We start from the raw sequence: 20,712 nt of genomic DNA, 5'->3' as shown, positions 1-20,712 counted from the left end.
GGGGGCGGGCCCACTTCTGTCAGTCAGGGCTTGATTCTGTAACGTCAGGAAAGGGCGGTACTTTGTTCTGTCACGCAGAGGGAGGACGGGGATTGGTTTCGGTCGAGCAATAAGGAGGCGGGGTTTGTATTCTGTCACGCTGGGAAAAGAGGGCGGGGTTTGGGTCCGTCTCGCAGATAGAGGGCGAGGCTTGGTCTGTCACACTGAGAGAGGGTGGGGATTGGTTCTTTCATGCAGGAGGGGGCGGGCTTGATTCTGTCACATTGGGAGAAGGCGGGACTTAGTTCCGATCGACGGCGTTGTGAGGAAATAGGCGGGGCTTGTTTCCGTCTCGCGGTGGAGTGGGCGGGGCTAGGCTTCTGTTTTGTCCTCGTTCGTTTTGGGAAGGTTGAGCTGTTGCCGCTTCCCCGATGGGATTGGAAGAAAGTTGAGTCGACAGATGTGTTAAATTGGTGAAATGAGATGGTCTGTGTTTTAGATCGTTGACGTCCTGCTCAGGCTGCTGTTGGCCTGGCCTCCTCGCCTCCCTTTCTACCCATGTTGCACCGCAGTATTGATGGTTGAGCTAAGATGGCGGTCCAGGAATCTGCTGCTCAACTATCGATGGCATTAAAGGTTCAGGAGTATCCCACTCTAAAGGTAAGCTTTGTGGCCGATGGCCATTGCCACCTCTCCGTAACCTGTTAATATCCTTAGCCGTTCTGCGCATAATATACTCCTCAAGCTACAAAATGCCTTCGTTTAGTTGACAGTTTTCAGGTTCTTAAAAGATTAAATATTCGCTCAAACGCCTTTGAGGGAATTAAACGTGAAGACTCCGTACTTTCAGTTAATTTTTGCTATTTGTAAAGAAAAAGAAGAGTTAATCGTTTCTATGTCGGGTACGTTGAAGATCAACGAATCAGCACTCGCCCGTTTTCGCAAGGTATAGTCGCAGTATTAGATGGTTTCGTTAATCACATTACTGGAAATTTGTTCTTATGTCAAAGCGAATTGTAAATCCTAAGAATTTTATTTTTCAGTGGGTAAGTAATGTTAACACATGCTGAAAGTTAACGCAGTGCTTAATCAAGGGGCTGGAACAAATACTTGCTTTTCTGATGTCTATAGAGGCATTGTATAACAATAAAGCAGGAAAGTTGCTCTGTGTTGACTTCACTATTTGAAATCATGGTCAAAGGTGTGATTATAGAACGAACAATAGCAATATTTTTCATAGGTTAAATGAAGCTATTGAAAAAGAGATTGGATAGATGCTGATAATCTAAAATGTAATCAACAAAATGCCTGAAAGTATAGCTGATTCATCTGAATCAGTGAAGGTAGAAGCATTTTCTTCATCTGTAGTTTTTACTTAGCCTGATTCTTTTACCCAATGATTTTCATTTGTAATATCTAGTCAACCTATTGCATTGTTTAATTTCAAGTGAATTGTTTTTGCCCAAGATTATTTTTAGTGTCTTTATATTTAGTGAATTAGTTGAATCTTCTGCAAGATGGATCATAGAATAAAAGTCCATCTCATAACAAGCACCACATTCAAGTGGAAAAGTGAATTAGCAAAATCTGTTGTGGTAATTACAAGGCAGAGTGATCTACAAGAGCCTAAAGCAGTGCTTTTCCCCTTCAAATAATTTCAGTAATACACAGAAAAAAATATCAGTAATGATTGATTTTTAATCCCAATTTTAGCTCTGTACAATTGTAAATAATTGCTTTCTGTACTTTCAGGTACCCTATGAAACCTTAAATAAGCGTTTTCGAGCTGCTCAGAAGAATATTGACCGAGAAACTAGTCATGTGACCATGGTAGTTGCAGAACTGGAGAAAACATTGAGCAACTGCCCAGCAGTGGATTCTGTCGTGACCTTGTTAGATGGTGTAGTTGAGAAGCTCAGCGCTTTGAAGAGAAAGGTACAGAAGTGTTTTGTTGGTAACAAAATCTATGCTTTGGCCAGGTAACTCTTCATGGAGAATGAAAATGCTTTTCATATTTTAGAATGAGGGTTGATGGCTTTTCAACATCATTTCTGAAAATCAATGCATCACTAACTTGTGCTGATGATTTGTATTTTTGTGGAAATAAAACCTCTTGTGTATTTCTACCTTGTGAAAATTCAAAATTGTGGAAGTGATCTCTATACAGTTCTTAACAGTCATTTGGAAGAAGATGTAATTGAAAATTTTTAAGTTATATGCTTTTGATTGTATGGTAGAAATGTGCACATAGAAACAGGCCATTTAGCTCACCATGTCCATACACTAATCCTGTGACCCTGACAGTCATAGTGGTGAAACATAGGAAAAGGCCATTTGGTCCAATACTTTCTAGCCAAGATGCCCATCTACACTGATCCTATTTTTTTTGCATTTAGCCCATATATCCCTAAATTCCCCTCCTCTCCACATACCTGGCCAAGGGCGCCATGGTAGCATAGTGGTTGGTGGCGTAATATTACAGCTTGGGTGTCAAGCTGTAATATCATCAGAGGTTCAGAGATCAATTTCAGCACTGTCTGTAAGGAGTGTGTACATTCTTCCTGTGATCGTGTAGGTTTCCTCCAGATGCTCTGGTTTTCTCCCACAGTCCAAGGATTTACCGGTTGGTAGGTTAATTAACCATTGTAAATTGTCCTCTCATTAGGCTAATGTTAAATTGATGGGTTGTTGGACTGGAAGGGCCTGTTTACACTGTATCTCTAAATACATAATGCTATTTTACCTGCTTCTATCACCTGCTTCAGCAGTAATTCTATATGCCCATCACCTTTTGTGTTTTTTTAAAAAAAATTCCCATCAGGTCTCCTATGTATATATTTTCCCCCTCTGGTTAAAAACTATGTTCTCTAGTGTTAGCCTTCCCAGCTTTTGGAAAAAAGAAATTGGCCATTGCCCCTTTCTAGGTCCCTCATAATTTTATAAGGTACCATTCAGCTTCTGTGCTCCGGTGAGAACACTCTCAACTTGCCCAGTCACTCCTAATAAATAAAGCTCTTCATTCCAAGCAACATTTTGGTGAGCCTCTTCTGTACTCTTTGTATTGCTACCACATCCTTTCCAAAGTGGGGAAATCAGAACTGCGGAAGGTATTCCATGTGTAGACTTGTATTAGCTAGCTACAATATGTCCCAACTCTATGCCATGTATGGACTGAGTTAGATTATTTTTGTTAATTGTATTTTTGACCCATTCCTGTTGGAATTTGCTGTGTTTTCAAGTAACCATATTAAGAAACAGCCATATTCTTGCATCAAGAATGTGCATTGAAATTTTGTTAAATTTTATTTGCATTGAATTTTATTGTTTTCAGAGGCAATGATCAATCAAAATGTCTGACTCATATAAAACAGAAATAATACTTAATCCATGTGGTTTATCCTACGAATCAGAGATACACAGACTCTGTATGGGAATGGATATGATTCTGAATAGTACATTTATTTTCACTGACCTATTTACTTGTTCAGCTAGTGAACTTGTATAGCATGTCAAATCTAATACAACCAACTAAAAATATTCTGAACAGAACTCCGTTATTTCTAAGATATACTGAGTTTAACTTTTTGAGGCATAGCAATGACCTCATAAAAGAAAACCACATTCACTGCTTGACCAGGAAATAAGCTTTATTGTGTTCCAGATTGTGTATCCATGTTCAAGTCTGTTGCCTTTCAGATAAAATATGTAAGTATAGAGTTAGCCTTTTTTTAAATAGGTAATATTTCGATAGGTTTCAATAGATACATTTAATGCCGGAGAAATGTATACAATATACATCCTGGAATTCTTTTTCTTTGCAAACATCCACGAAAACAGAGGAGTGCCCTAAAGAATGAATGACAGTTAAATGTTAGAACCCAAAGCCCTCCTCCAACTCCCCCCTCCCATGCATAAGCAGCAGCAAAGCAATGACCCCTTCCCCCACCAGCAAAAAAGCATTGGCACCTCCCCTACCGAGCACTCAAGCGTGTAGCAAAGCATCAACAAAGACACAGACTTGCAGTACCCCAAAGACAACTTGTTCACCCAGTAATTCGACATACCAGAGGCTCTCTCTCCCCTAATATGGGAAAAAAGAGGTGTCCCCGTTTCACAGTGAGAGGGGAGACATAACAAAAACAATTTGCCAATTTATGGTGTTAAAAGCCTGTTGCGTCGCTTTTTCTAAGCTCAGTGCGCAAACAACTAGGGGCTGTGGGCACGCAGCCAGCTCACTGCTTACGATCTTCTGTCACCCATGACACAACAGGCAGCGGCACCAACTTTAAATCTGCCTGCCTCCAGAGCTGAGAAAATCCGGTGCTCTGAAGGCACGCTAGTCTTCCAGGCCGCATCCTTGGCATATCGAAAAGCGGCCGGTCGTGAAACTCCGACAACGGGTCCCATTCCTGCAAAGGATCGAAGTCAGTGTGTTACTCCAGGTCAGGGTCTTCAAAAGAACTCTGAAAGGGAAAGAGAGATATTAAGGATAGAAGTAGAGCTGTTTCCGAAGATGCAAGCAAACGAGTTGCTGTTAGGCATCATCATCATCCTAGGCTGTCATTATTAACGTTGACATGAATGCTACATTTAACAAATTTTGCAGCTGAAATTTGAATGCGTCTTGACCTTTTTTGATTTATTTAACAATGCAAAAGTATTGTAGATGATCCTGTTCTGCAAAATTTTTACTATGAAACTGACCTGAAAACCCTTAATGCTGCATCAGACCATATATATTTCACTCTTACGTTTATTTGCACATATATGTTGTGTGTAATTTGTTAAGTTAATGTACTTGTGTTGGTCCTTGTCTTGTAATGTACTGTGCTGCTGCTGCAAGGTGCTGATTTTCATAGCATTCATACCCTGTGTATGTATGCCTAGGGGATTAATGAATTTGAGGAATGTCAGTGTTTTGGACATATGAAACATTCTTTTGTCATTACTGTATTTTCCATTTTCATCAATTCATGTACAGTGCCTATAAAAAGTATTTACTCCCCTCAGAAGTTTTCATGTTTTATTGCTTTACAAAATTGAGTACAGTGGATTTAATTTGGCTTTTTTGACACATCGCCAGAAAAAGACTTTGTTGTCAAAGTGAAAATAGGTATCTACAAAGTGATCTACATTAATTACAAATATAAAACACAAAATAATTGCTTAAGTATTCATCCCCTTTAATATGACACAAAAGCATCACTGGTGCAGCCAACTGGATTTAGAAGTCACATAATTAGTTAAATGGAGATCACCATATGCAGTCAAGGTGTTTCAATTGATTGCTGTAAAAATACACCTGTATCTGGAAGGTCCAATTGCTGCTGAGCCAGTATCCTGGCAATAACTACACTATGAAGACAAAAGAACACTCCAAGCAACTCCAAGATAAGGTTATTGAAAAGCACATCAGGAAATGGATACAAGAAAATTTCCAAGTCACTGAATATCCTTTGAAGTGCAGTTAAGTCAGTCATCAGGAAATGGAAAGAAAATGACACAGCTGTAAATCTGCGTAGAGCAGGACGTCCTCAAAAATGGAGTGACTGTGCAAGAAGGGAACTAGTGAGGGAGGCCACCAAGTGACCTGTAGCAACGTGGAGGAGTTATAAGCTTCAGCGGTTGAGATGAGAGAGACTGCACATACAACTGTTGTCTGGGTACTTCACCACTTGCAACTTTATAGGAGAGTGGCAAAGAGAAAGCCACTCTTTGGGGGGGGGAATCTCACATGAAATCTTGGCTAGATTGGCTAGAAGGCATGTGGAAGACCCTGAAGCCAGCTGGAAGAAGGTTCTGTGGTCTGATGAAACCAAAATTGAGCTTCTTGGCCATCAGTCTAAACACATGTCATTTAAAAACAGCAATCCCTGATGTGAACCATGATGGTGGGCTGCATCATTCTGTGTGGATGCTTCACTGCAGCAGGTCCTGGAAGGCAGCGAAATACAGTGAGATCCTGGAGGAAAACCTGATGCAGTCTGCAAGAGAACTGCAATGGGACAAGATTTGTTTTCCAGCAAGACAATGACCCCAAGCATAAAGCCAAAGCTATGCAGGAATGGCTTATAAACAACAAAGTTAATTTACTAGAGTGGCCAAGTCAGAGTCCACATGTCAATCTAATTGAGAATTTGTGGCTGGACTTGAAAAGGCGCTGTGTACTCACAATCCCCATGTAATCTGACAGAGCTTGAGCAGTTTTGTAAAGAAGGATGGAGAAAAATTGCAGTGTTCAGATGTGCAAAGTTGATAGAGACCCATCCATATAGACTCAATGCTGTAATGCATCTACTAAATACTGACTTGAGGGGGGTGAAAACTTATGCAATCAAGTATTTTGTGTTTTATATTTGTATTTAATTTAGGTCACTTTGTAGAGATCTGTTTTCACTTTGACAGGAAAGAGTCTTTTTCCGTTGATCAGTTCAAAAAAAGTCAAATCCACTGTAGTTCAATGTTGTAAACAATAAAACATGAAAACTTCCAAGAGGATGAATACTTTTTATAGGCGCTGTAGCTGTAAGCAATGTAATCACTTGAGTTGTTTTTAGTATCATTACTTCATTCCTTTATCATAAAAAAAAACAAAAATTTAATTTGGAGGCTTTGCTAATAAACTTTTAAATTTAACTCTTTGGAAGGTTTGTATCTGGGGCTATAACTTGGTGGAATTTTTTAGATATACAACAAATTTATGGCTTTTACTACGGGTTTTTTTTTGATAAGGATGAGTGATTCCATGAGCTGAGTAATAATTTGCTGAGATATTTGCACTGTGGTTATCAAGATCCTTCTTCTGAGGTAATATATTGTGGTTGTGGGTGAATTGATTTTATTCTGCTTTTTTTTTGTTTTTGAGTAGGAACCATAGACTTGTCCATAGATACGGTGGGTGATAAAGCAGAGCTTGATGCTCTTTGCTGCATATTAAAGGTTTCTGTGTGCATGACCTCAAGCTTCTCAGTATCATCATGAACTTCAGTGCTTCAATGGTCTATCACTTTAAATGGTCATGTGCTGAAAATTATCTTGACATGTCTGGGATTCTCATTAATTGCAAATCATCTTGTCACAGACATTGGGTTTCTACTTAATTTCTTAGCCATCGTGTTAATAGGATGATTTACAGTTCCATCATACATTAGTGCGGAGACCCAGAATTAAAGTACAGAAACCCTGAAATTGCATTCTTCTGAACTGTAGAAAAAGATTCTTAATTGTTGTGTTTTTTTTTACATCTAATCTGATTATAATTCACCTTGCAGGTTTTCTTTCTTGTACTAATCTTCTAATTGTCAAGCCATTGATCTGAGACTCAAATGTCCGTGTCAGCTTCTTATAGAGTCATAGAGCCATACAGCATTGATACAGGTCTCTTAGGCCAACCAGTCCATTTCAAACCATGGTATCCACCCAGTTCATCCCAGTTTCCTATGTTTGGCCAATATCCCTTGATACCCCACTCCTTCATGTGCCTATCCAAGTGCTGCTTAAACGTTACTGCTGCACCTACTTTTTCCACCTCTTCTTGCAGCCCCTTTCATATATTCTGGAGGGTTATGGACTGGATGCAAGTCAATGGGACTAGCGGAATAATGTTTTGGCGCAGACTAGAAGGGCCGATTGGCCTGTTTTCTGTGCTGTAGTCTATGGTTCTATATTCACCTACCTCAGTATGGAAAAAGATGGGCCTTGGGTCCCTTTTAAATCTTCCCTCTGACCCTATAACTGACTCTCTCTCATCCTATACATGGATGAGAAAGGTATGGAGAGCTGTGTTCCTGCGCAGGTTGATGGAACTATCTTGGCACAGACCGGATGGGCTAAAGGGCCTCTTTCTGTGCTGTAATGCTTTATGACTCTATAACTGTGCCCCTTAGTGTTGGGAAAAATCTTATTTATGCCTGGTGTAATTTTAAATGTTTCTATAGGATCACAACTCATTCTCTAAGGAGAAAAAGACGAAACCTGGCCAACTTCTCCTTTTAACTTGGACTTTCTAGTCCTGTCAGTGGATGATGCAGTCAACATGGGACTGCATTACATACTACAACACCTCGACAACCCAGGAACTTCTGCGAGGGTCCCGTTTGTTGACTTCAGCTTGGCGTTCAACATCATCGTCCCAGAAATCCTCCAGTCCAAACTCACCCAGCTCACTGTCTCCCCCACCATCTGTCAGTGGATCACAAGCTTCCTGACTGACTGGGTGCAGCAAGTGAGGCTGGGGAGCATCATTTCTAGCACCAGGACAATCAGTACCGGTGCCCCCCAGGGATGTGTGCTCTCCCCGCTGCCCTTCTCCCTTTACACTAATGACTGCACCTCACAGGATCCATCTGTTAAACTCCTGAAGTTTGCAGATGACATAACTGTCATTGGCCTTATCCCAGACGGTGATGAGTCGGCATACAGATGGGTGGTGGAACGGCTGGCCCTCTGGTGTGGTCAGAACAATCTGGAGCTAAATATGCTCAAGGCTGTGGAGATGACAGTGGACTTCAGGGGGAGCCCCCCAATACTGCCCCCACTCACTATACTCAACAGTATTGTGTCTGCTGTGGAGACCTTCAGGTTTCTGGGTGTCACAATCTCCCAGGACCTGAAGTGGACACCCAACGCGGACACTGTTATCAAAAAGGCTCAGCAGAGGTTGTATTTCCTACGTCAACTCAAGAAGTACAACTTGCCTCAGGAGCTGCTGATTCAATTCTATTCAGGAATAATCCAGTCTGTTCTCTGTTCGTCCATCACTGTCGGGTTTGGATCAGCTACCAAACAAGACGAATAGACTCCAAAGAACCGTCAGGGCTGCGGAAAGGATTATTAGTGTGAAGCTGCTCTCGATCCAGGACTTGTATGCATCTAGAGTCAGGAAGCGAGCAAGCAGCATCATTGCAGACACATCACACCCTGGACATCACCTGTTCCAACTCCTTCCTTCTGGTAGGCGCTTTAGATCACTGTATGCCAGGACAAATAGGTACAAGAACAGTTTCTTTCCATATGCCATCAGTCTTATGAACACTTGAATTTTAGTCTCTTATAAACCAAGTCCACCTGTACATACACAGGTATACCTCATTGTATATAGTTCATGATTATTTGCACTATTGTTTTGTTTGCTTTTTGATTCTGTACAGCGAGAGCTCAGGGAAACCGGCATCAAATTCCCTGTATGTGTCCACATACTTGGCGATAAGAAAGGATTCTGATTCTGATTCTAGTAAGTCCTCTCTGCACTATTTCCTGTTTAACCACATCTTTAATATAACTGGGTGACCAGAACTGTACGTGATACTCAAAGTGTGACCTCACTGGTGACTTGTACAGCTGCAACATCATGTCCCACATCCGCTCTCTGTGTCCTGACTGATGAAGACCAGCACACTAAGCACCTTCTTCATCACCTTGTTTGCCTGTGTGCTGCTGCTTTCAATGAGCTATGCACTTGTACTCATAGATTGCTCTTATTTCATTACACTCTCCAATGCCCTACCATTCATAGTCTAAATTCTGTGCTTTCCAAAATCCATCACCTCACATTGAAATCCATTTGCCATTTATCAGCCCTTTCCCTAACTGTTCAAAATTTTTCTGGAATGAACAATATCCACCTTCACTATCTACAGCACTTCCTAATTGTGTGTCATCTGAAACTTTGATGATCAAGCCTTATGCACTTATATCCAAAACATTTATATAAATAACAACATCAGCACACTACTAGTCACTGGCCTCCATTCTGAGAGCCAACCTTTAATCACCACTCCTTTTTTTTTCTACGTCTGGGTCACTTGAATTTACTTTACTAGCTGTCCCTGAATTCCACGGGACCTAACCTTCAAGACCAGCCTACAGCATGGAACCTTTTTTGAAGGCCTTGCTAAAGTCCAAATAAACAACATCTACTGCCCTACCCTCATCAATCTTTTTTGTTTACTCTTCCTAACGGTCTGAAAGTTACATTGAGCCTGATGTTACCGTGCACAAAACCATTTTGACTCCTTGTCAGGCCTTATCTATTCAAATGCTTGTAGATTCTGTATTTAAGAATTTCCTCAACTAATTTCCCTGCCATTGATGTCAGTTAGTTAGTTGGAGCTGACCACTGGACACAGAGTGCATACTTCAGCACTGATAATAAAAATTCAACTTTTGGCCTGCACTATAAGAATCAATCCCAAAATTTCACCCATTTTGAGTAAAGAAGTTGTTTTAAATGCATGAATAAGTTTGAACTTGCAGTGCAGCACAATAGCCGTACTAACCCTGATCCTGCAATTTCAACTCTACCTTTCAAAAAGAAAATTGCAGGATACACCATAAAAGGAGGCTGTTTGGTTTCTATAGGGTTTTTTCTTTCAAATATTAGCCATGCCCTCTCAAACACTTCAGTTAAACCTGCCTCTGGTACAACTTCCACCCTTCCTATGTGGATTCCAGACTGTAATCCTTTGCAATGTGGCAGTTCCCTTAACAAAAAATCCCTGATACCAGTACTTAGTGGATTTATCCTTGTTCCTTTTTTTTTAAACATAATGTAATTTTTGCAATTCTTCAGTCCTTGTGCACCGCATTCTGTACCTGCAGAGCTGTGATAAGAACACAAGCACTGACAGAACTTTGTACATTTAAATTAAATCAACTCTCATTCTTCTGAATTATATACAGCATTGATAGGCTCAGTGTGCCTAATCTCTCATTGTGACAAACATGCCATCCCAGAATGCAGCTGGTGAATGTTTTCTTCTGCATTCTTATTCACAAGTAAATTGCTCATTGGGTAGGGAGGCCAGAACAGTGTTCCAGCTTTGCTGTTGTTGGGGCCCTACAAAATTGTGTTTGACCTGATTTTTAAATTCAAACTTTTCCAGTAACAGCCATTGTCTATTTAACTTCCTTGTCACATGCTCTACTTAAGTAAGATAAAACAATAATAAAAAAGAAGCCCCAGTAAATATAAATACATAAAATAGCTTGTATACATAAATTGTATGTCCAGAATATGATGCTATCCACAGGAGTGTTTGTACATAAGATGACTCTGACAGGAAATGATAAAGTAGTGGTGGGTGGGTTTGTGGCGGAGGTGTTGATCAGCCTTACTGTTTGCGGAAGTTAACTATTCTTGTGTCCTGGCATGGATGCTACATAGCCCCCTCCCTTGTATCCCTGAAACTTCATCCTTCACTGCCATCGAGCTTTGTATCATCATCATCATCATCATGTTCTTTCACTCAAGCGCCTGCATTACATTTAAGTAGAACTTTAATGTGTTCTTGAAGAACTATGACCTGCATTGCTTCAGACTGAAGTTTGGATGGTGACATTAGGCTGGGGAGCACTTGTTTATCCAGCATAAACACCATGAGTAGATATCAGTGTTCTGTTTCTGAGATTGGTTCATGAAAAATAGGGCAGTTTATTTTACAGTTCTGTATTTAAATGCATTTAATGCAGTGCTACTGTTAGCAAGGTTAAGTAAGTCTTGAATCACAAACAACAGAAAATCTGCAGATGCTGCAAATCCGAGTCAAAATACTGGAGTCCTGCTGAAGGGTTTCAACCTGAAACGTTGACTGTCCTCTTTTCTATAGATGCTGCCTGGCCTGTTAAGTTCCTCCAGCATTTTGTGTGTGTTGCTATGTAAGTCTTGAGATGTTTATGATATGGTTGTGTGAATCCCAGTTATTCTAATACCATATACTGCACTACCAGCCTATGAATAGTGTTTTTGGATATCTTGCTTGAAAGTGGTTTGGGTGAGGGGGAAGGTGGTGTGGGAAATAGGACTATTTCTTAAACTTGAAAGTCTGAGGTAAAACAAGGAACTTATAGCATTCAATTTTGAAGTGATAATTTTTTCCCATGAACTGTCTTTTGCAATGAAAATCTTGCAAAAGGTGGTTTTGTTCCTTGATGCTCTGTGACCCTATTCAAAGTCAAAATTGACAGTGATTCCAATGTATAACCACGTGCAAAAAAAATTCATTGATCTGAAATTTTCCCATCATTCTATCTTGTGGTACTTGGGTCCTCTGTTATTTTATCAATGATCAGGATCAAGTTTGTCAAACATGACCTTCTTGAACAAATCCTTGGCTTTCATTAATAATCCTATGTATTTTTCATAGTAGTTAGTTGTGTAATATAGTTCTAGTTGTCCCATCACGACCTAGATAAAAGAAAGATTGGTAGATTGTAGCTAAGAATTATTCCCCTAGTTTACTTCATTAATCTTCAGGGAGTGGTGTCTCAGAAAGGCAGTGTCCATTATTAAGGGCCTTCAACACCCAGGTCATGCCCTTTTCTCACTGTTACCATCAGGTAGGAGGTACAGAAGCCTGAAGGCTCACACTCAGCGATTCAGGAGCAGCTTCTTCCTCTCTGCGATCCGATTCCTAAATGGACATTGAACCCTTGGACGCTACCTCAGTTTTTTTTAATATATAGTATTTCTGATTTTTGCATGTTTTTTTTATCCATTCAATATACGTATACTGTAATTTATTTATTATTATAATTTTAATTTAATTTATTTTATTTTCTCTTCTATATTATGTATTGCATTGAACTGCTGCTGCTAAGTTAACAACAAATTTCATGTCACATGCCAGTGATGATAAACCTGATTCTGATTAATACATTGGATACGTTGGATCTTCCAGGCTCAGTGACTTTTGAGCATGGAATTGGTCGTGCTGAATAAACTGGTCAGCGCAGCAGCCTATGCTGGTATTTAAGCTCCCCCTGAGCCTTCTCCCATTCTTATTCACCTAAATTGTTTGTTTGTAGATTCAAAGTGGAACAGGCCCTTCCGGCTCAACCCACCTATTTAACACTTTCCTAATCACAGGACAATATGCAATGACCAATTAACTGCTTAACCAGTACCTCTTTGGAGTGTGGACATAACTGGAGGACATGGAAGAAACCCAAGTGCTTCACAGGGAGAACGTACAAACTCCTTACACTGGACACCAGAATTGAACTCTGAACTCCAACACCCCAAGCTGTAATATTGTAGCACTAACCGTAATGCCACCGTGGCACCCAAATCGTGTCAGCTGCTGCCTTTTCTCACTTCCCTTTAAGTGCCTCCTGAAATTTTTTCCCTTCAGTGATGTTTATTGTCATTGCCAAATTTTTAATATTGTTTTTTTTACCTGTTAGTGTTTTACTGCAGTATTGAAAACAACAATCTCTCATTTTTAGGTTCCTAATTGGTTCCATTTTTTCCTTGAGTAATAGTACAAGACACTTTATTATGTCACATTTCATCTAGTTGCTGCTCTGTTCCCAAATTCTTCTGCTTATTCTTTTCCTTCAATATTCTGTGCACTTAAAACAAAAAAAAATTATTATAACTTGGATTACACACAAAATGCAGGCCAGGCAGCATCTGTGGAAAAGGGTGAAACAGTTGCTGTCTTGGGCTGAGACCGTTCATTGGAATGTGTCCTAATGAAGGTCCTCAGACTGAAACATTGACTGTTTACTCATTTCCATATATGCTGCCTGCTGAGTTCCTCCAGCATTTTGTGTGTATTGCGCGAATTTCCAGCATCTATAGTTTTTCTAGTATTGGCTTTTCTTTACTTTTTCTCTTGAGTTAGACAAGGCATTTTAGCTTTTTAACATTGCTCTCAAGCAATATCTATTCTAGATATCTTGGCAGACAATTTGTATCTTCTTCGATCAAAACTCAAAGTTAGCACACATTCAGTTAAGCATTTTTATGGGTAGTGGTATTTGTTCTTATCTACAGCTATTATAAATCTAATCATGTAATTCCCCCTTGAACAATTCTCTCCTTGCCTTCTTCATTCAATGTAACTTTTGGTGTTTAGTTAATTCACCTTTTCAGACCTAAATTAACCTTCTCTAATCTTGACAGTATTGATAGCAGTAATTAAACATTAATGAGAGTGAGCAAGACTTGACATATTGCCATTTAATCTGAGGTTAAAAGCATGTATAATAGATACATGTCCTGGACACCGTTGTTGAGAATGATCGTGTCAAAGGTATTGCTGCCTATCCCTAATGATTACTGTCTGTTGGTCAGGAAGTCAAGGATACATTTGCAAAGAAAAGTGTTGAACCCCAGGTCTAGGAGTTTGAAGATGAGTTTGCTTGGATTTATAGTGCTGAAGGCTGAGCTGTAGTCAATAAACAATAGCCAAACGTAAGTAGTCTTACTTGTCCGGATGCTCCAAAGATGAGTGATGGTATCCACAGTAGACCTGTTTAGTCCACCCGTCAGTGAATTACAGTGGTTGAGCTTGCAGCACACACACAATGCTGGAGGAACTCAGCAGGCCAGGCAGCATCTAGGAAAAGAGTACAGTCGACGTTTTGGGCCAAAACCTGAGGGGGTAAAAAAGTTGAGAAGTAGATTTAATGGGTGGGGGAGAAAGAGAAACACCAGGTGGTAGGTGAAACCTGAAGGGGGAGAGATGAATTAAAGAGCTAGGAAGTAAATTTGGTGAAAGAGACAGAAGGCTATGGAAGAAAGGAAAGGGGGGAAAGAGCGCCAGAGGGGGGCAATGGTCGGGCAAGGAGAAAAGAGAGAGAAAAGGGGATTGGAAATGGTGAAGGAGAGGGGATGGCGGGCATTACCAGAAGTTCGCAAAATCGATGTTCATGCCATCAGGTTAGAGGCTATCCAAATGGAATATAAGGTGTTGTTCCTTCAACCTGGGTGTGGCCTCATCACGACAGTAGTGGAGGCCGTGGAAAGACATTGGAATGAGAAGTGGAATTAAAATGGGTGGCCACTGGGAGATCCAGCTTTTATGGCGGACAGAAGGTAGGTGCTTGGCTATTCGGTCTCCCAATCTATGTTGGGTCTCACCGATGTACAGGAGGCCACCTGGAAGGACTGTTTAGGGCCCTGTATGATACAATGAGGCCACAATTGGGTTGGAGGAACAACACCTTGTATTCCGTTTTGGTAGCCTCCAACCTGGTGGCATGAACATCGATTTCTTGAAGTTCTGATAATGCCCCCCAACCCCCCTTTCTCCAGCCCTGTATTTCTTTCACCAATCAACTTCCCAGCTGCTTACTTCATCCCAACCCTTCAGGTTTCACCTATCACCTTGTGCTTCTCTCTCCCCTCCCCCCACATTTAAAATCTACTTCTCTCAGTTTTTTTTTCTCCAATCCTGATGAGGGGTTTTGGCCTGAAATGGCGACAGTACTCTTTTCCTGGATGCTGCCTGGCCTGCTGAGTTTCTCCAGCATCTTGTGTGTGTTGCTCAGATTTCCAGCATCTGCAGATTTTCTCCTGTTTGTGAGTGGATTGAGCTTGTCTGGGAGGCTGGATTTAACATGGATTCCCAACCTGGGGTCCACGGACCCCTTGGTTAATGGTCCATGAATAAAGAAGGTTGGGAATCCCTAATGTGTGCCATGACCAACCTCTTGAAGCACTTCATGATGTCGGAGCCACTGGACAAAAATCATTTGGGCATATCACCTTGTATTTCTTAGGTCCTTGGATCATAGTGCTCTTACAGTAAGTGGGAATCTCAGATTGAAGCGGGGCAAAGATAAGAATCTCCTCAGATACTACCATCCCCACCGCTGATCTTTGGAGTATTTAAGGACACTAGCAGGGGCACCATCAAGCCAGGTGCTTTCTGTGACTTTATTCTCTGGAAGACTGATCTTGTGTCTGCCACAGTGGATGTAGGTGTATCGGAAGCTGTTGGGATTGGTCTTGACCCTTTCTGTTTAAAATGAGCATAGATGCATTAAATACATAAAGCATTCTTGGAGTGTATGTGGATGACAAGAAATCATTAAAAAGAATCCAAACTGAATACTTCCCACAAATATTTGGAGCAAATACTTGTTACAGTGGAGACAGACCAAGAAAGTTCCCTGTCTCCACCTTGCACTTTTATACTTTTATTCGCAAGTTGGAAGTAGGATAACAAAACTCTTCTGCTATCAATGCACCTATTCCATAATTTGCCTGCTAATTTACCAATCCATCACTTTCCCACTACTTGGTAATTAGCAGTGCATACTTAGTATAAACTCCCTTGCCATTAATCTTTAACGTTGTGCCTTTGATCTCTCATCTGCATCATTTTTCTCTTGTGTAGTAATGGCTTCTTTGATCATTAAGATACTTACACTATTTTTCCTGAATACTATATAGTACAGAGTGTTAAACTCCAAAATTTCCTGTGACTTGGGTGTGTTTTTTGGTATTGTGTCAGGTATCTGTGTGGCCGTTATGTTAATTGCCATGCTACACACATGATGAAATATACCTACAAGGGCCTTCATTATACAGAACTTTTAAAGTAATGAAATCGTTCCAAGTCCTTCACAGGAATGTTAGACAAAGAATGGACGCCCAGATTCATAAGATTTGGGAGCACAAGAACCAGATTTGGTGTTGCTTCCTTCCGTTTTAGGCTGGAACCAGATCAAGAAAGTCTCTTATACATTTTTTTTCCAAAGAGTTCCTGTTTTGCTCCTGGGGAACCCAGTTTAGTTGTAGGGGTAGTTTTTAAAGTTCACTCTATAGGAGAAAAGGAAGACGAAGAATTTAGAAGGGCATTTCAAAGCTTGGCAGCTATAGATACAGCTGGAGCTGAACGTGAGCTAAATTCTGAATGTGAACAGCAAGTAACTGTTCTTAATTTGAAGGTAGTATTTAATTCCATGTAGAAAAAGCACTTGAGTCTGGTCAAACATGTGCAACTTATGCTTTGAGCTGCTCTTCTTAGTGATATGTCAAGTTATAAATACGAACTAATGAACTTACTCCCCTGGTGTTGGTAACCATACCTCAATAAAATATAGTTTTTTTTAATGCTTCATAGTTATCAGAAAGAGAATCTTTTTTGTTGTAGTGTTGCCTTTTCTACCAGCAAAGTTATTTTTTTCTAAATGAATATTAATATCTGTTTTTATTCGCAATGCATGTAACAAATAATTTTAAATAAGATTTGTAGTCCATAAGAAATGATGTACATCAAAGCTTCTGGAGAGAAAATACTTGATTTCTATTGACTGCCAGAAGTAGCATGTTGTGTTCATGCCCCCTTGAATGATACATTTTTCAATGTGTTAGGCAGTTGAATGACAAAGAAAGAATATTAGCTGAGTGTTCTATTTACTTTAACGAAATCAAGAAATTTGGTATTTTTGTATTTCCTTTCTTTGGGCAGAACTGGTCCTCGCCCTCAACAATTTCTCCTTCGGCTTCTCCCATTTACTCCAAACTCAAGGGATAACCATGGACACCTGCATACCCAGCTATGCCTGTCTTTTCATTAGCTATGTAGAATAGTAAATGCTTCAAACTTTCCCTGGTAATGCTCCCCAACTCTTTCTCTGCTACATTGACAACTGCATTGGTGCTGCTGCTTCATGCACCCATGTTGAGCTCATCAATTTCATCATCTTTGCCTCCAACTTCCACTCTTCCCTCAAGTTCACTTGATCTATTTCTGACGCCTCTCTCTCCTTTCTCAATCTGTCTCGATTGCTGGAGTCAAACTGTCTACTGTTATCTTTTATAAACCAACCGATTCCCATTATTATCTTGACTATACCTCTTTCTCTCTCTTCTTCCCCACCCCCCCCCACCCCGTCTCCTGTAAAAATGCTATTCCCTTTTCTCAGTTCCTTCATCTCTATCTGTTCCCAGAATGAGGCTTTTCTTTCCAGGATATCGGAGTTGTCCTCCTCTTTCTAATAATGGTGTTTCCCTTCCTTCCCCGTTGGTGCTGCCCTCTCTCGTCTCCTCCATTTTCTGGACATACGTGGTCACCCCATCTTCCCAATATCTTAACAATGATGGAGTTTCTCTTGTCCTTGCCTACCGCCCCATGAGCCTCCGTGTCCAACACATCATTATTCTGTCTGGAGGAAAAACATTCCCTTGCCCTTCTCTCTTCTATTCACCATTCTGGCCTCTTGTCTCTTCCCCTTACCTGCCTATTGCCTACCCCTGATGTCTCTTTTCCTTAATCCCATGGTCCACTCTCCTCTCCTATCAGATTCCTTCTTCTCCAGCCTTTCACCTATCCCACCCATCTGGCTTTACCTATCACTTTCTAGCTTGTCCTTCCCCTTTCCCACCTTTTTATTCTGGCATCTTCCTCCTTTCCAGTCCTGAAGAATGGTCTCAGCCCAAATCGTCCACTATTTAATCATTTCCATAAATGCCTGACCTGCTGAGTTCTTCCAGTATCTTGTGTGTGTTACTCTGGATCTTCAGCATCTGCAGTATCTGTTGTGTTTATTTGGCATGGACAAACTGGCAACTTGACAGTCAGCAACAAGGATATGTAATTGGCGTTGAACAAGGATGAATAATTTTATTGGAATGTGATTTTTTTGTACATTTTATGTAAACTAGGGTAATACTATCTCCTTGCCATTTGATTTACTCCTTAATGCAAGGAAAGGAGGTAATGAAATACTGTACGAGTTAGTTTTCAGCTCTTGGTGCCTTTACCTAAGCCTTGCCAAATACTTGGCAGACTTTGAGACTTGTCCATTTCTGTAATTTTTGATCTAGATCCCTATTTCACTTGTTTCAAATTGACTAATGGAGAAGCCGGTGCAGTGGTTGACCTCTCACTGAGCTGGGGCTTGATGTACACAGTCAGGATCTCGTAGCACTGCTGAACCTACAGATAGATCCTCAACCACAGAGCCAAAATATCACATTATAAGGATATAGTCAAGGTTCCTAATCAATTGCAAAAGTGACTAGGTGATAGACAAACACCAGGTACAAATAGATTGTATCTGAGGTTGCTGAGTGAAATAAGGGGGGAATTGCAAAACAACTAGCCAGAATTTTCCCACCTCCTTGGATATAGGATGGCTTGAGGCATGGTGAATTAAAAATGTTGTACCCTAGCCACAATAGACCTGTTATTCCTGTTATTTTCAACTTTGGGAAGCTTTTAGAATTCTAGGATAAAATGAATAATAACAGGCAAAATATGAATTTGTTAATGGAAGCCAGCATGGTTTCTTAGATAGAAGGTCATGGATGACTGAAGATGACACTAATATTGATGTGTTGGTGTGTGACAAGGTGCCACATAATAGCAGAAGCATATGAAGTGAATGGGGTAATGGCAATAGAAGTAAGTAATTGATTTTGATAGAAAAGAATCATGCTGACTATTTATAGTTTGAGCTGGAAGAAGGTAGTTTAGTAGAGTATATTTCAATTAAATGTAACATTGTAACGGTAAAGGACAAATGCCGGGAGTAACATTTTGAAATTGAAATCAGACCTGCTTAGGCTGGTTCAGATAAATTAAGCAGATACATAAACAGGTGAGGACTAGAGGGATGTGGACATCATGCAGGCAGCTGGTTTAATTGGTATCATTGTAAAGGTCTGTGCCTGTGATATGCTTTCTTGCATTCTTGTGATTTAGCAAAAAGTGGACAAATTGTAACGCAAGTTCACCTGGTGTCAGAAGTTTGACACAGGAGAAAGCTAGAAAGCTGTAAAGCCAGGATCATGCTCCTTTGAATCACAAAGAGGCATACCCCAACACCATCTCTGAAAATGAACCACTTGTATTTTAGAGGAGATGTGTTAAGGATGCTCAAAACACAAGGTTTGGGTTAAAGTGAACAGAGATAAATTGATCCTAGTGATGTAACAGTCAAGAACTGGATAATATAGATTTAAAGTGAGAGGTTCTTTCTCCAAAGATGTAATAAGAAAATCTCTATACACAGGCTGAATTTAAGGACTGTGTGATCAAATTTCAGTTGTTAAACATAAATTGAAAATATTTTCTAATTGTTGAGAAATAATCTGCAGAGGACCAAGATCATTTTAGGTTTAATCTTTGCCACAATAACAATAAACAGTCCAGAATGTTGAGAATCGTTGAACTAATCATATTTAATGCCATTACTCTAGGTATACACATGTTTTGGAAACTCATTTCTTCTATCTACCCAATATTTTGCTCTCCTATCATTTGTTGACTTTGATATGTGACTTAATCCTTAAATCAAGCAAATCTAGAAATGAAAATGTTAAGGTTCATGTATTAATTCCTATGGAAAACACTTGTTTCAGCCAATATTAGCTCTTTATTTAGTTCTTCTCTAGCCTTACCAACTGCCAAACTAACAGTTTGCAGCCTTTTGCAAAAGGTTGTTGAATTGTTTGTTTTTATTTTGGCTTATTATCATATGTAGGATTTTCCCATTTGTCGTTGCCTATTTCAAGCCCTTCACTTTGTGCAATTAATTCCATAATTGACATCAATACTGCAACTTATGGATTAACATTGAGGTAGTAAAATTAATTGGTAGGTTGCTTGATGTTACTGACCTCGGATTAAATCAAAAGGTTCATGGAATATCATTGGCATTCCTCCTCATCTTCTCCTTAAATATTTCATCTTTCAACCTTAATCTATGACCTTTAATTCTAGTCTCGCCCAGCCTCAGTGGAAAAAGCCTCCTTGGATTTTCCCTATTTTCTTCCTCATTAGACTGAGGGGTGACCTGATAGAACTACATAGAGAGGAAGTACAGAAGCATGATGCTGCACATTCAATGTTTAAAGAAGTTTCGTCACCTCCACTATTAGATTTCTGAACAGTCCATGAACCCATAAATACTACCTTGTTATTCCTGATTTGCACTTTTTTTTTGGTAACTTAGTAGTTTTTATGTCTTGCACTGTACAGCTGCCACAAAACA

At 40.1% G+C, this 20,712-nt stretch overlaps 1 protein-coding gene across 1 annotated transcript in view; it reads left to right on the top strand.

The window, feature by feature from the left end:
• The first annotated feature begins 320 nt into the window (after positions 1–320).
• The window catches only part of maea (macrophage erythroblast attacher, E3 ubiquitin ligase), a 90,337-nt gene continuing 69,945 nt past the window's right edge, over positions 321–20,712 (top strand). The window contains exons 1-2 of the mRNA XM_072256628.1: positions 321–639; positions 1,732–1,914. Coding sequence (XP_072112729.1) covers positions 571–639; positions 1,732–1,914 — 252 coding nt within the window. The 5' untranslated portion in view covers positions 321–570. The remainder of the gene's footprint in view (positions 640–1,731; positions 1,915–20,712) is intronic.

This window comes from Mobula birostris, chromosome 4 (genome assembly GCF_030028105.1).
Source record: "Mobula birostris isolate sMobBir1 chromosome 4, sMobBir1.hap1, whole genome shotgun sequence".
NCBI lineage: Eukaryota > Metazoa > Chordata > Chondrichthyes > Myliobatiformes > Myliobatidae > Mobula > Mobula birostris.
This window is presented reverse-complemented; position numbering and strand designations above follow the sequence as displayed.